Source organism: Cupressus sempervirens, chromosome 2, assembly GCF_028749045.1.
Source record: "Cupressus sempervirens isolate cs-2001-9-10 chromosome 2, ASM2874904v1, whole genome shotgun sequence".
NCBI classification, from domain to species: Eukaryota; Viridiplantae; Streptophyta; class Pinopsida; order Cupressales; family Cupressaceae; genus Cupressus; species Cupressus sempervirens.
Genome location: NC_143119.1, coordinates 515366024 through 515378252, shown reverse-complemented (window position 1 = coordinate 515378252; position 12229 = coordinate 515366024). Strand labels below are relative to the sequence as shown.

Genomic DNA, 12229 nt, shown 5'->3' with positions numbered 1-12229 from the left:
AATCAGATTCTCATCTTCAAGTAATTATTGGTGATGATGCATCTTATTCTATTATAGCGTTAGGTAACACTTTATTAAGATTAAAATCTGGTATTCGTGTTCATCTAAGTGATGTTTTATTTGTTCCTGGTATCAAGAGGAATTTAATTTCCATTTCAGCTTTGGAAGATAAAGGTTTCAATATTGCTTTTTCTAATGGAAGTGTAATGGCTTGGAAGAAAGATTCTGATTTTAATTCTGCTCAAATTATTGGTAAACATCATGGGAGTCTTTATAAGCTTGCAACTAATCAAGTGCATGTTCTAAATTATGCTGCTTCTAATAACAATTTATTATGGCATAAGAGATTTGGTCACCTCAATTTTAAATCACTTTCATCCTTAGGGAAGTTTGTTGTACGTCTTCCCCCTCTCAGCGCCTCTTATAACGGTGTTTACAAAGGTTGTTCTCTGGAAAAATTTTCAGTGTCCTTTTCATTCAAGTGAAAGTAGATCTAAGCATGTGTTAGAGCTGATCCATTCAGATCTATGTGGACCAATGACATCAGCCTCTTTAAGTGGTTTTTGGTATTATGTTACCTTCATTGATGATTGCTCTCGCAAAACATGGATCTACTTTCTTAAATCCAAAGAATTTGATGAAGTTCTATCCAAGTTCAAAGAATTTAAAGCCTTAGTTGAAAACCTATCTGAAAAGAAAATGAAGACTCTCAGATCTGATAATGGTGGTGAATTTATTTTAGGTTCTTTTCAATCCTTTTATGTTAAAGAAGGAATCAAGAGGGAGTTTTGTGTCCCCTACAATCCTTAGCAGAATGGAGTTGCTGAAAGGAAAAACAGATCTATTGTTGAGGCTGCTAAAGCTATGATTCATGACCAAAATTTGCAGATTTTTCTTTGGGCAGAGGCCTGCAGGACAGCAATTTATGTTCAAAATAGAAGCCCTCATCATATACTTAATGGTATGACTCCAGAAGAAGCATTCTCCGGTACTAAACTAGATGTAAGTCATTTGAAAGTTTTTGGTTCATCAGTTTATGTTCATATTCTCAAAGATAAAATATCAGAGTTAGATCCTTCAAGTAAAAAGGGAATTTTTGTTGGTTATAGCGAATCTTCAAAAGTTTATAGAATTTACATTTCGGGGCAAAAATCTATTGAGCTTAGTAGAGATGTTTCTTTTGAAGAAAATTTTGATTGCTCAAAATTTGCCAATTCTTCTTGTGATGTTGATTTGGATGTTCCTCTGGTTCCTAAAATCCTCCTCTCGCTTCTCCTAATTCTTCAATCTTCTCTGAGAGGGAGGATTCTCCTTCTTCTCCTAAGACTCAAGATATGTCTGAAGCTGGTCCTATTGTTCACATGAATGAGAAGAAGAGAGCTTTGTGGGCAAGGAACATTATGCAAGAAGCTGAAAACTTTTCAGCTCCTAAGGGAACTTTTCAGGAAAGTAAAAGACCTCATATTTTTAATAACTATTTTGCTTTAATGTGTAATCTCATTGACTGTGAACCTTCTTGTTTTGAATCAGCAATAGGTCAGCAGGTTTGGAAAGATGCCATGTTAGAAGAATATGAGTCTATTTAAAAAAATAAAGTTTGGGATGTTGTTCCTCGTCCTAAAGATAAATCAGTAATTTCCTGTAAGTGGTTATTCAAAATAAAGCATGCTGCTGATGGGAGTGTGGACAAATTCAAAGCTAGATTTGTAGTTAGAGGTTTCAGTCAAAAAGAAGGTATAGATTATGATGAAATTTTTGCTCCCGTAGCAAGGTACACCTCCATCAGAACTATTATTGCTATTGCTGCTAGTAAAAAATGGAAGCTTCATCATATAGATGTTAAAACAGCCTTTCTCAATGGTTTCATTAATGAAGAGGTTTATGTAGAGCAGCTTGATGGATTCATTATTCATAGCAAAGAATCTCATGTATGCAAACTTCATAAGGCATTGTATGGCCTTAAGCAAGCTCCTCGAGCCTGGTATGAGCACATTGATGGCTATCTCTTGAGTTTGGGCTTTACAAAGAATGAAGCTGATTCAAACATTTATCTCAAAAGGTATAAAACTTTTATGTTGATTCTTGTTCTTTATGTTGATGATCTCTTTATCACAGGAGATGATGAAATGATTGTCAAATGCAAAAATGATTTAACTTCTTAATTTGAGATGAAAGATCTGGGTTTAATGCACGACTTCCTTGGTCTAGAAATTTGGCAACAACCTAATGAAATCATTATCAGTCAAGGTAAATATGCTCTTGATATTCTTAGGAGATTTGGTATGCTTGATTGCAAACCAAATATGACTCCTATGGAATCCAATTTGAAGAGAATTCAAGTAAATTCAGCTGATTCAGAATTAATTGATTGTGCTCCTTGTAGACAACTGATTGGTTCTCTCATGTATCTCGTCAATACAAGGCCTGATATTTGTTTTGTTGTCAATACCTTGAGTCAATTTATGAGTGAGCCTCGAAAATATCATTTCACTTCAGCTAAACATATTTTGAGATATGTCAAAGGGACCTTACAGTTTGTTTTGAGCTTCTCTTGTTCTAATGATCTACAACTTTAGGGTTTCTCAGATTCTGATTGGGCTGGTTGTATTGTGGATAGAAAGAGTACCTTAGGTTTTTGTTTCAGCCTTGGTTCAGCCATGATTGCTTGGTGCAGTAGGAAGCAAAAATGTGTAGCTCAAAGCACTGCTGAGGCTGAATATTTGGCAGCCTGCTTAGCAGCTCGTGAAGCTGTTTGGCTTTGAAAACTTATAAGTGGATTACTTGGAAAATCCTCTAAACCTACTACAATTTTCTGTAATAACCAAAGCTGCATAAAGATTTCTATAAATCCAGTCTTCCATGACAAGTCAAAGCATATAGAAATTAAGTACCATTATTTAAGGGACATGGTTCTATGGAAGGTAGTGGAGCTGAAGTATATCAGCATTGATGATTAGACTGTTGATGTTCTCACTAAGCCTCTGTCTAAGGTGAAATTTCATTATTTTAGACACAAGCTAGGAATGGTAAATCTTAAGACTTAATTGGAACTAAGTCTAGTTTATTGAGATTCATCTATTATCAGTTTTGGTATGTGATCTGATAAATATTGTAAGATCAGCTATGGTAACTCTTTCACTATGCGATAGTGAATATCATGTAGAGAGAGTCCATGATATTATCATGTTGAGTAATTCCGTGATGAGAGTTGTATGTCATGTTGAGAGATTCCAGGACTATTCATGTTGAGAGACTCCGTGAATAAAGGCTTAGCTGTGAGTCTAACAAGGGTTTTTTTATGTTGATCAAATTCAGTTATGAATAACTTTTTGTTTTTCATGTGAGATATTCCATGACTTTAAACAAATTGGATCTCTATGTTAAGCATTTGAGTGCTTTTTCATCTAATTCATAAATTACATATAAGCTAAGAGGGAGTGTTAAATATATTAGCTTTATATGTAATTTTGTTAATTATGATTCAATAATTATTTAACATTAAAATTAATGTAATGTTTGGACGGAGATATTTGTTTTGTGTTTTATATTAAATTCAGGAAATATTACATGGAAAACTCGGCTATATTCTGGGTCCCACACACCTTGCTGGAATTGGTCGGCTATATTCTGGGTTACATGTTGCCTTGGAGGTGATCGATGAAGGATATCTGTTATCAATTACACTTCATTACTGTCAACGTGGCTTTATTCCTTCTTGCATCACTATCTTTGATCGGCGGCAGTTATGATATGAGATAAAAATCCTCTCATGACTTCACCCAGCAACTCGTGTTGGCAATTTTGAAAAGAGCGCTCTTGAAAGAATGGTTGGTTTGTTATTCTTCTTCATGCGAATGTTGGAGTTGGCAGATATATATATATATATATATATATTTGATTGTCTTCTCTCTCGACTTTGTTCCAGCATTTTATCACATATTGTATTTGATGATTTACTGATGTGCTCAAAATCATCGAGTCTTCTATTTCTTTGATCAGAGGTGATCGATTCCCTCTAATTATTCATATTATCATAGAGCAGCAGCTTTGTATAATGTAATGAAAGTTTTCTTTATATCAATAAAGGATTCATCTTTGTCGTTGGGTTGTTTCCCCCTGTAAAGAGGGTTTTTCCCATGGTATATGCAGATGTCTTTTGTATGAATTTCTAGTCTAGTTTTAACATTTCCTGGGTTATTCTGATTTAGAAATTTACTTTATGATTAGGTTGGCAGAAAATTTTGTAGGCAATTTTTCAAAAACATTGCAATTTTAAAAAAAAACTGTTTTTCCTCCTAGTTCCATTTTGTTCTTATTTAGTGCAATATATCATGATTTTTCTTGATATCTTTAATCATGCTTACAATACTAAGTGTCATTTGGGTTCTTCCTTGAATTGCCTCCCATCTTGAGGGAGTTAGGGGATGTTTTCCTAAAACATCCCTTGATGAGGCTTGATGTCCCAGGGATGTTTGGGAGGATGTTGGTGACATCTTATGATTGTTCCAAGGATACAATGATGCCACACATTTTTTGTTTAAAGAAGAATGTTGGATCCACAACCCACAACCCTTTCCATGCTTGTGGCTTCCCTTCACTGTCTTGAGATGTCTAGACATCTCGGCATCTTTTTTAAAGAACATAAAAATTGGTTGTAGGTGGCTTCTGATGAAAGCCTAAACCCACCTATGTGTAGCCCACTCACCCATTTGGAAGTCACAATTGCCACAATTGTTTTTATACTTGCAGCCGTGAAGAGGAAGGAAAGAGCAGGCATTGTTAACACTAGTCATCCTTGAGTTATAATAATTTATCACTGCATAAGCTACAATTACTATGCTGAAGTGATTACTTTTGAATTAGTCAAAGTTCTTATGCATTCTTTTTTGCTTTTTTTTGTTTCTTTTAGTTTTCTATCACATTTTATTCACAAATCAAAATGAGCAGTAGAGTTTCTTATAGTGATGCATGAGGTGGAAGAAGTGAATGCAAACAAAGTATTGAGAGCTCTTCTATGAATGCAAACTCTTCATAAACCTTTTTGAATGTCCTTTTAACATTGTAAAAACTTAGGCAAAAGGTTCACTCAAACTTATATAAGCCTTGTGGCAATATTTGAACATTTTGGACAAAAACAAGGCTAAATTTTTTTGTGGAGCAAATACTGGTCATTTTATAGATGCAAAACTGATTCCCAAGGGAGTACTTAGTAGGGTTGCTAACCATGTATTAAGATTGAGTGGACATGGAATTAGAATGTGGAATATAACTTTATACTAGAATGGTGAATTGGCAAGGTTGGATAGGGAGAGTGAAGTGAAAGAAAACATCTAGTATTTATGGTGGCCCATTACTATATGCCATCTATTATTAGGATGGATGTTGTGATGGTTGACGTCATAGTAGGGGGAAAAATAAGATAGTAATGATAGGGGAAAATAAATTTGTAAAGCTGTTGAACGTGCATGCTCCTGATGAGGCTGTTGACATTGTAGCTAAATTCGTTTATACCCACAGTATCTCTTTTCATGTGGTAAGTTGTCTGTATTTTAGGAAATGTTGAGAATAATAAATACAATTGAATCTATTTGCCCTTTGGACATAGGATGCATACCACCCTCCTTGAAAAACAATATTCAAAGGTGAATTTTTTGATGGATGATATGAGACAAAAATATATAAGAGCAATTGACTCCATTGTCATAGACGGGTCAACATTGAGCACTCGCTATTATTATTGTTACATGCTCGATTGATTTGTATTTCCATATAGTTTTAGTTTTTTAAATTGCTGTAGGAAATGCAAGGATGTAGACTTCTAATTTCATCTCTTGAGGAATGCATATAGGAGGTTGGAGCTTCAAATGTGGTGTATGTTGATTGGTTCACATTGTGCTTATAAGGTAGTTTGATGGTGGGGGTATTTACAGACATTTTTACCCCATGTTATGTACCTGCATTGAATGATACTTTGCAAAACACTGGGATGATTGCTTGGCTAAAGATAGAGGTGGTTTGATGGTTGAGGCTAGAGATATACAATTGTTTTTATTCAACCACCACACTTCCCTTGCACTCTTTAAGACTTGTTTTTGAGAAAGGAACTCGTCAAGCATGTGGAGGCTAGATATATTAGCTTGGGGAGGATGTTGGAGGTGTGAGAGGCTCTACAAGCCATGATGTTTCTTGGAGACTGGAAATAGTGGGCAAATTTAAAAGTCAGGGAAGAAGGTGAGACAGAAGGTAGTTAACAATACTTGATGGTCCCATATAAGATAAGAAATTTGGAAGGGTTTCCTGGTATTCTAATTTTTGAATTGTTTTCTGGTTTTATTTTGTCTTCAATTCCAATTTCATTGAAAAATAAGCATTTTTAAACTTAAGTTTGTATATTTTGTTTGCAGTCTATCATATCTGTAATCTGGGGAAGGGGGTGACTTGTGAATACTAATATAGGCTCCCCTAGTCTTGGAGAGAAATATGAGACATTTTCACTACAAGCTTCAACAAAAGAAGCAAGCAGTTAATGTTTGGGAGCTTGGATTAAAATTCTATGAGAAGCATATCTAGCCAATTGTGACAGAAAGGTGGAGTACAATGAACACCCCACTTAATATAAACCTAGGCCAGGAAAAGTTAGTGCATTTGATGATGATGATGAGGTAAATGAGGGTGTATGAAGGCCTTTTGGGCATTTACAATACTGAGTATGCATCTAGTCTTTGGAAACAATAAATTGCATCTGTTATTCTTTGGGTTTTGACATTCAACATAGTAGAGGCAAACAGTGATAGGGCTATAATTGCTCAAAATGAATTGGATGGTGTATGTGGCATGGGAAGGATACGATGAAGCCCAGGAGTCTCTCACAAATTCTCATTGGGTGCTATTTCCTATATTTTAAAGGGGAATGGTTCTGTGCAACATCATTCCAATGCCCCCGTCTCTCTCTCTCTCTCTCTCTCTCTCTCTCTATATATATATATATATATATATATATATATACCTCAAAGTGACTTCTGTACTGTTATCTTCAAAATGTTTTCCTCCTTCCCCCATCGCCCCTGTCGCAGAAATGCCTTGGAACAAGGCTTTTCATCACTTGATGTGGTTGATGTAATTGCAAACGAATGTTGAATTTACTAGTATGGTTTATAAGAATTAGAGGAAAATATTGAAACATAGCTACTCACAAACACACACACACGCATACACATGTACATGTACATGTACTATATGGCTTCCGCACTGCTCTCTCCAAAATGTGTTCCCCCATCCCCTGTTGCCCATGTCCCAGAAATGTCTTGGAACAAAGCTTTTTGTCTTTTCATGCGGTTGCTGTAATTACAGATTAATGTTGAAGTTTGTAATATGGTTGGAATTAGAGGAAAAATCTTGAAATGCAGCTATCTTCTGTGTTTTAGCAACTATAGATCAAAGGAACAGAAAATCACACCAATTTTAGATTGTAGAAAGCTGGAAACCAGGAAGCCTTTTGCAGCGATAATTGATTCAGCAGCCTCCGTGGAGGTTTAAGGTGAGTTATTGAAGGCTATTGCTGTCCGAACAAAATGAAAAATATGCATGTGGTATTTTTGGAAGGCCCGATAAAATAAAAAGAGAATTAAGGAAAACATAATGTTGCATCGTCGATTATGGTCACAATAAAAGATACACACAGTCAGCAGTAATATTAAATGCAGCAACTAAGACTGTTACAAAAGGCAAGTTAGCAAAGGTGGTAGTAATGAGTGGGGGTCACATCAAGGTGTAATCGGGAGGTGCCTGCTTGTGCGGCATTTGTGTTATTTCAGTCTTGTAATAAATCAAGACAGAGAATGGCCAAATACGATGAGAATGAGCAATCATGTATGAGTAGCATAACAGAAACCTGCCATGTCATCCTATGTGCGATTCAAAGGCTTACATGAAGGGAATAAATATTAGTGGCAAACAGTGATACAAATTGATATTATAAAATGATTAGTTTTCATACTATCGATTAAAGGTCATTAGAAGTCTTTTACAATGCTGTGATTATAATTAAAATGATCTTTTAATGAAAAGGTGCGATAAAAATACTGAGCTGGATAAAAAGTCATAACCTTTCTTTGAAAGGTCATTAGAAGTCTTTTTCAATGCTGTGATTATAATTAAAATGATCTTTTAATGAAAAGGTGCGATAAAAATACTGAGTTGGATAAAAAGCTTAGTTGCCGATTCGTGACAAGAAACTGATTCGGGCACGGAATCGGATCTGTGGATTCAGGGATTTTTTATTTTCCCAGTTATGATTCGTGGAGGATTCGTGCATATATATATATATATATATATATATATATATATATATATATATATACACTAAAAAATAAGAGAAATATACATAATTCTAAAACTAAATCATTTCATAGTATGCATCTATGAATCTAGTGTACTTGATCAATGACATTGATAATTTAATCTATTTTCATGATTATAAAGAAAATCAACACATTCATGGTTATAGATAGTAAATGAACTTGCATTGTGATTTAGAGGGTCGTTTTTAGGGTTTAGGGCCTTTAGAAAAAAAAAATATTAAAAAATGAGGCTGAACCCACTTTTTTGCAAATTTTTTTGGACCTTGCCGTGGATTCACGCGGATCCATGCATGGATCCTCGAGGATCCGGGCAGGATCCGTAATCCTGCTTGTGGATCCGTAAGCGCGGATCCTTATGGATCCACAGGCAGGATTACGGATCCTCAAGGATCCATACGTGGATCCAGATCTGAATCGGACCCAAATTTGGATCCGAGGGTAAATGCACGAATCCGGTAACTAGGATAAAAAGTCATAACATTTCTTTGAATAGTCTCTCTGACACACACACACACAGATGCACAGAGATACACACACACACACAAAATAAAGGATTAAAAAATCATTTTGAAGTGTGACACACACACAATATAAAGGATTAAAAAATCATTTTGAAGTGTGTGGAAAAAAATGAGAAATAAGAAGTAAGAATAGAAGAGAGAAGTGTGAAAATTAACACTATTGCAATCATTGATTATTAATCTCCTAAAATACGGAACGAAATTCAGAACACAAAGAACACAATATTTTTGGACAAATTGTCCCTCAAAAAACCCCTAAGGGAAAAGCAGTTCTGCAGATGGAAAATATATTAACTTCAGCAAATCAAGAGATACAAAATTTCTTGCTTCACTAGCAATATTCAGACAACCTCCTAATTTCTCCTGCTGATATTCTACACTGCTATCCCCAACGCTATCAATGCGCCCTTGCTGACACTGCAAACTCATTTGCTAACACTGCAAATGCTTCTACTACTCTTGTTGTTCTGTTATCCAAATGCCTCCCTTGACCCCCTTTTTATACTACTTAACCAAGAGGTTTCTAGTTGCTTCTTGATCAAGACAACTCAACCAAGAAGTTTCTAGTTGCTTCCTAACCAAGAAGTTTCTAGTGGCTTCTCGATTAAAACAACCTAACCAATAGGTTACTAGTGGCTTCTAGAAGGAGTCAATTAATTAAAAAATAATTATCGTGACTCTTAACAATTATTTGCTAATTAATCTCATGTGAACGAACAGCTGTCCAACCTACCTAAAACTAACAAGGAGTGTATGGATGAATGCAGAATAGCAAAAAGGAAGAATGAATAAAGGATGTGAGTAAATAGAGCACAATATGTGTGTGTGTGTGTGTGTGTGTGTGTAGATGGAGAGAGAGAGAGAGAGAGAGAGAGAGAGAGAGAGAGAGAGAGAGCACAATATGTGTGTTTGTGTGTGTATATAAAAGTATGAGACAGTAATAAGGACACAACAAATCTGAAGAAGTATATGCAAATAGAATATAAGAGGAATTATGAAGATTTATAATTAAGGAGAAACGTATACGAGAGAATAGAAGAGTGAATGAATTGTCCATCATCAATTGAGTAAGCAACATTATCAAGGTGGAAGAATAGTTTGTGTACAGTGGGTTGGTGCTTTCAGTAGATCGATGCATACGTGTGGGAGTTGGAGGTTCCAGTGAGTCGGCATTCATAAACATAGAAGTTGGAGCCTCTAGTAGGTTGGTGCCTACAAATCATTATAAAAAACAATTATTTGTCGTGAATTTCTACCTCATCGATTTTCCAAGTAAAATTGTGTTATTATGTTCATGTGCATATGGGAGTAAAATTGTTTATTCCAGTCTTTGAAGTTATTGTGTGGATACAAGTTTTAAATTGCAAAAGTTATTATATTGATTCACCTCCCCTCGCCCCCAGTATAATCATGTGCTCTTCAGTATATCGCATTGTCCGTCTAGTTAGAAATATTTCAACCAATGTTTGGCAAGGTTCTTGCAATAATCAATGGGATATAATTCTTGATGGAGGAGGTTTCAAAGATTCTAGGGCAATGCCCATGAATTTTCTTTGAGGACTTAATTTTCCAACTGGCCTTTGACCACCCAAATCCAAGATTTTGGTGGATGTATTCTACTACATTTGGTGGTGACCATGCCATCAAAATGGGAGATGCTGATTTTGGTATTTGGCTTAATCTGATTTGATGGATGTGATTTTAGATTTTCCTTTTCAATGACTCCTTCAGTATGAGCAGATGAATTAGGTTTGTGAGCCATGTTTCCTAAGTTACTCAAGGTGTGTGCGTACTAGTTTGTGTTTTATGGCTTTATTCCCTTAATAAAAAAGAAAGATAAAAGAATTTTTAACATTCTTCAATAACAGGCTCTCCAGATTCCCTTTTGAAGCAAGAATAATCGTGAAAAAATTGATTAGAAGGGACTGCTATGGAGATCAGTTAGAACTATTCCATTAACCTTGTAGATTTGTTGAGACATAATTGATGTTTATCTTGTCACACACCATGTTTTGAGATAATTTTAATCCGAAGCATTGCATTTGTTTCAGCCGAAATCAAAGTATGTCTTTGTAATATTGTATAACATAATATTATTAGATCAGAGGGACTATTTATTTGTTGTGTATAAATCTTTCTTATTTTAGATGGAGTTTTTGTAGAAGATTCCTTGTAATGACCTTTTAAAAGATAGAAATTGGGGGATGCTTTAAGCATAACATTGAATGAAGATGGATAATGATTTTGGTTTCAGATATTTAAGCTTACAATTATATCATGAGCCATGAGTTGCTATTACAGTATTTCTTAGCTGCCATAGTTGGTCATCATGATTTTGGTGTTGAAAGAAATGGCGGTCATGTTATTATCTGAACATTTATTTATCTTCATTGCAGTTCCTCATGCGGGATTTGGCTTAGGTTTTGAGAGGCTTGTTCAATTTGCAACTGGAATGGATAATATTCGAGATGTTATCCCATTCCCTAGGACTCCAGGTTCTGCAGAGTTTTAGTTTCAAATTAGAATTCTTAAAGGTGAAATTGAACATGCTTTTAGATTTTATTGTTCTGGTAGAAGTTTTGTATTCTCTATAGACTCGCACCATTTTCTTTGTGCATAACAAAAGAAAAATGATTCATCCACCAACAGTTATTCTTTGGGATCAGAGCCCCAAGTTCTCAAATGCAAATGATTTTGATTTTTTTTTGGGAAAGAGAAATAATATTAAGAGGTAAATTTGTAATGAGTGCCTCGTTGAGTTGTTTGTTCTCCTGGAGCAATACGTGGATATAAGAAAGTTGAATTATTATGAGTTTATTGATTCCCATAGAACAGATATAAGCAATCATCATGGTGATGCCTGTTGAAAGGAGAGGAGTATGTGTCCCCCTGTAAATATTAATGTCAATAAAGTAACTGTACTTCCTTACTGCATTTAATACTTCTATGTTTCATTTATAAACTAGATAAAGATTTGGTTTTTCCTATCCTTGGCTATAAATCAAGAGGGGTAAACTCAAACAATGACAACGACAAATATTTTGGAGTTTGTAATGGCAATTAATTTGGGCCCATTAGGCATTTTATCACACTATGCTATGGCCTCTTTTGCTTGAGTATGTCAGCCCAACTCACCAATTGGGCACAGCATTTTTCTTAAGTTATTAGTGCAATTATGCTCTTATACAAACATCACTTTGATATCACATGTTTTTTATTTTCAATGACAACCTGCACCTTATCGATTATGTTCCTGTATAAAGCATCACTTTGATATCCCATGTTTTTAATTTTCAGAGGCAAGTCATCTCTTTCAAGACTTTGCACCTTATTGCCATGCAATGCTAA

The 12229-nt window shown here is 35.1% G+C and overlaps 1 protein-coding gene across 2 annotated transcripts in view; it reads left to right on the top strand.

The window, feature by feature from the left end:
* The window catches only part of NS1 (Class II aminoacyl-tRNA and biotin synthetases superfamily protein), a 242321-nt gene that overhangs the window by 206157 nt on the left and 23935 nt on the right, over nt 1–12229 (top strand). The window contains exon 15 of one of the 2 annotated variants that reach the window (XM_089814409.1): nt 11278–11815. The exons of the other annotated variant lie outside the window; for it this stretch is intronic. Coding sequence (XP_089670535.1) covers nt 11278–11393 — 116 coding nt within the window. The 3' untranslated portion in view covers nt 11394–11815. Of the gene's footprint in view, nt 1–11277; nt 11816–12229 lie in introns of those variants that run through there. 2 annotated transcript variants of the gene reach the window in all.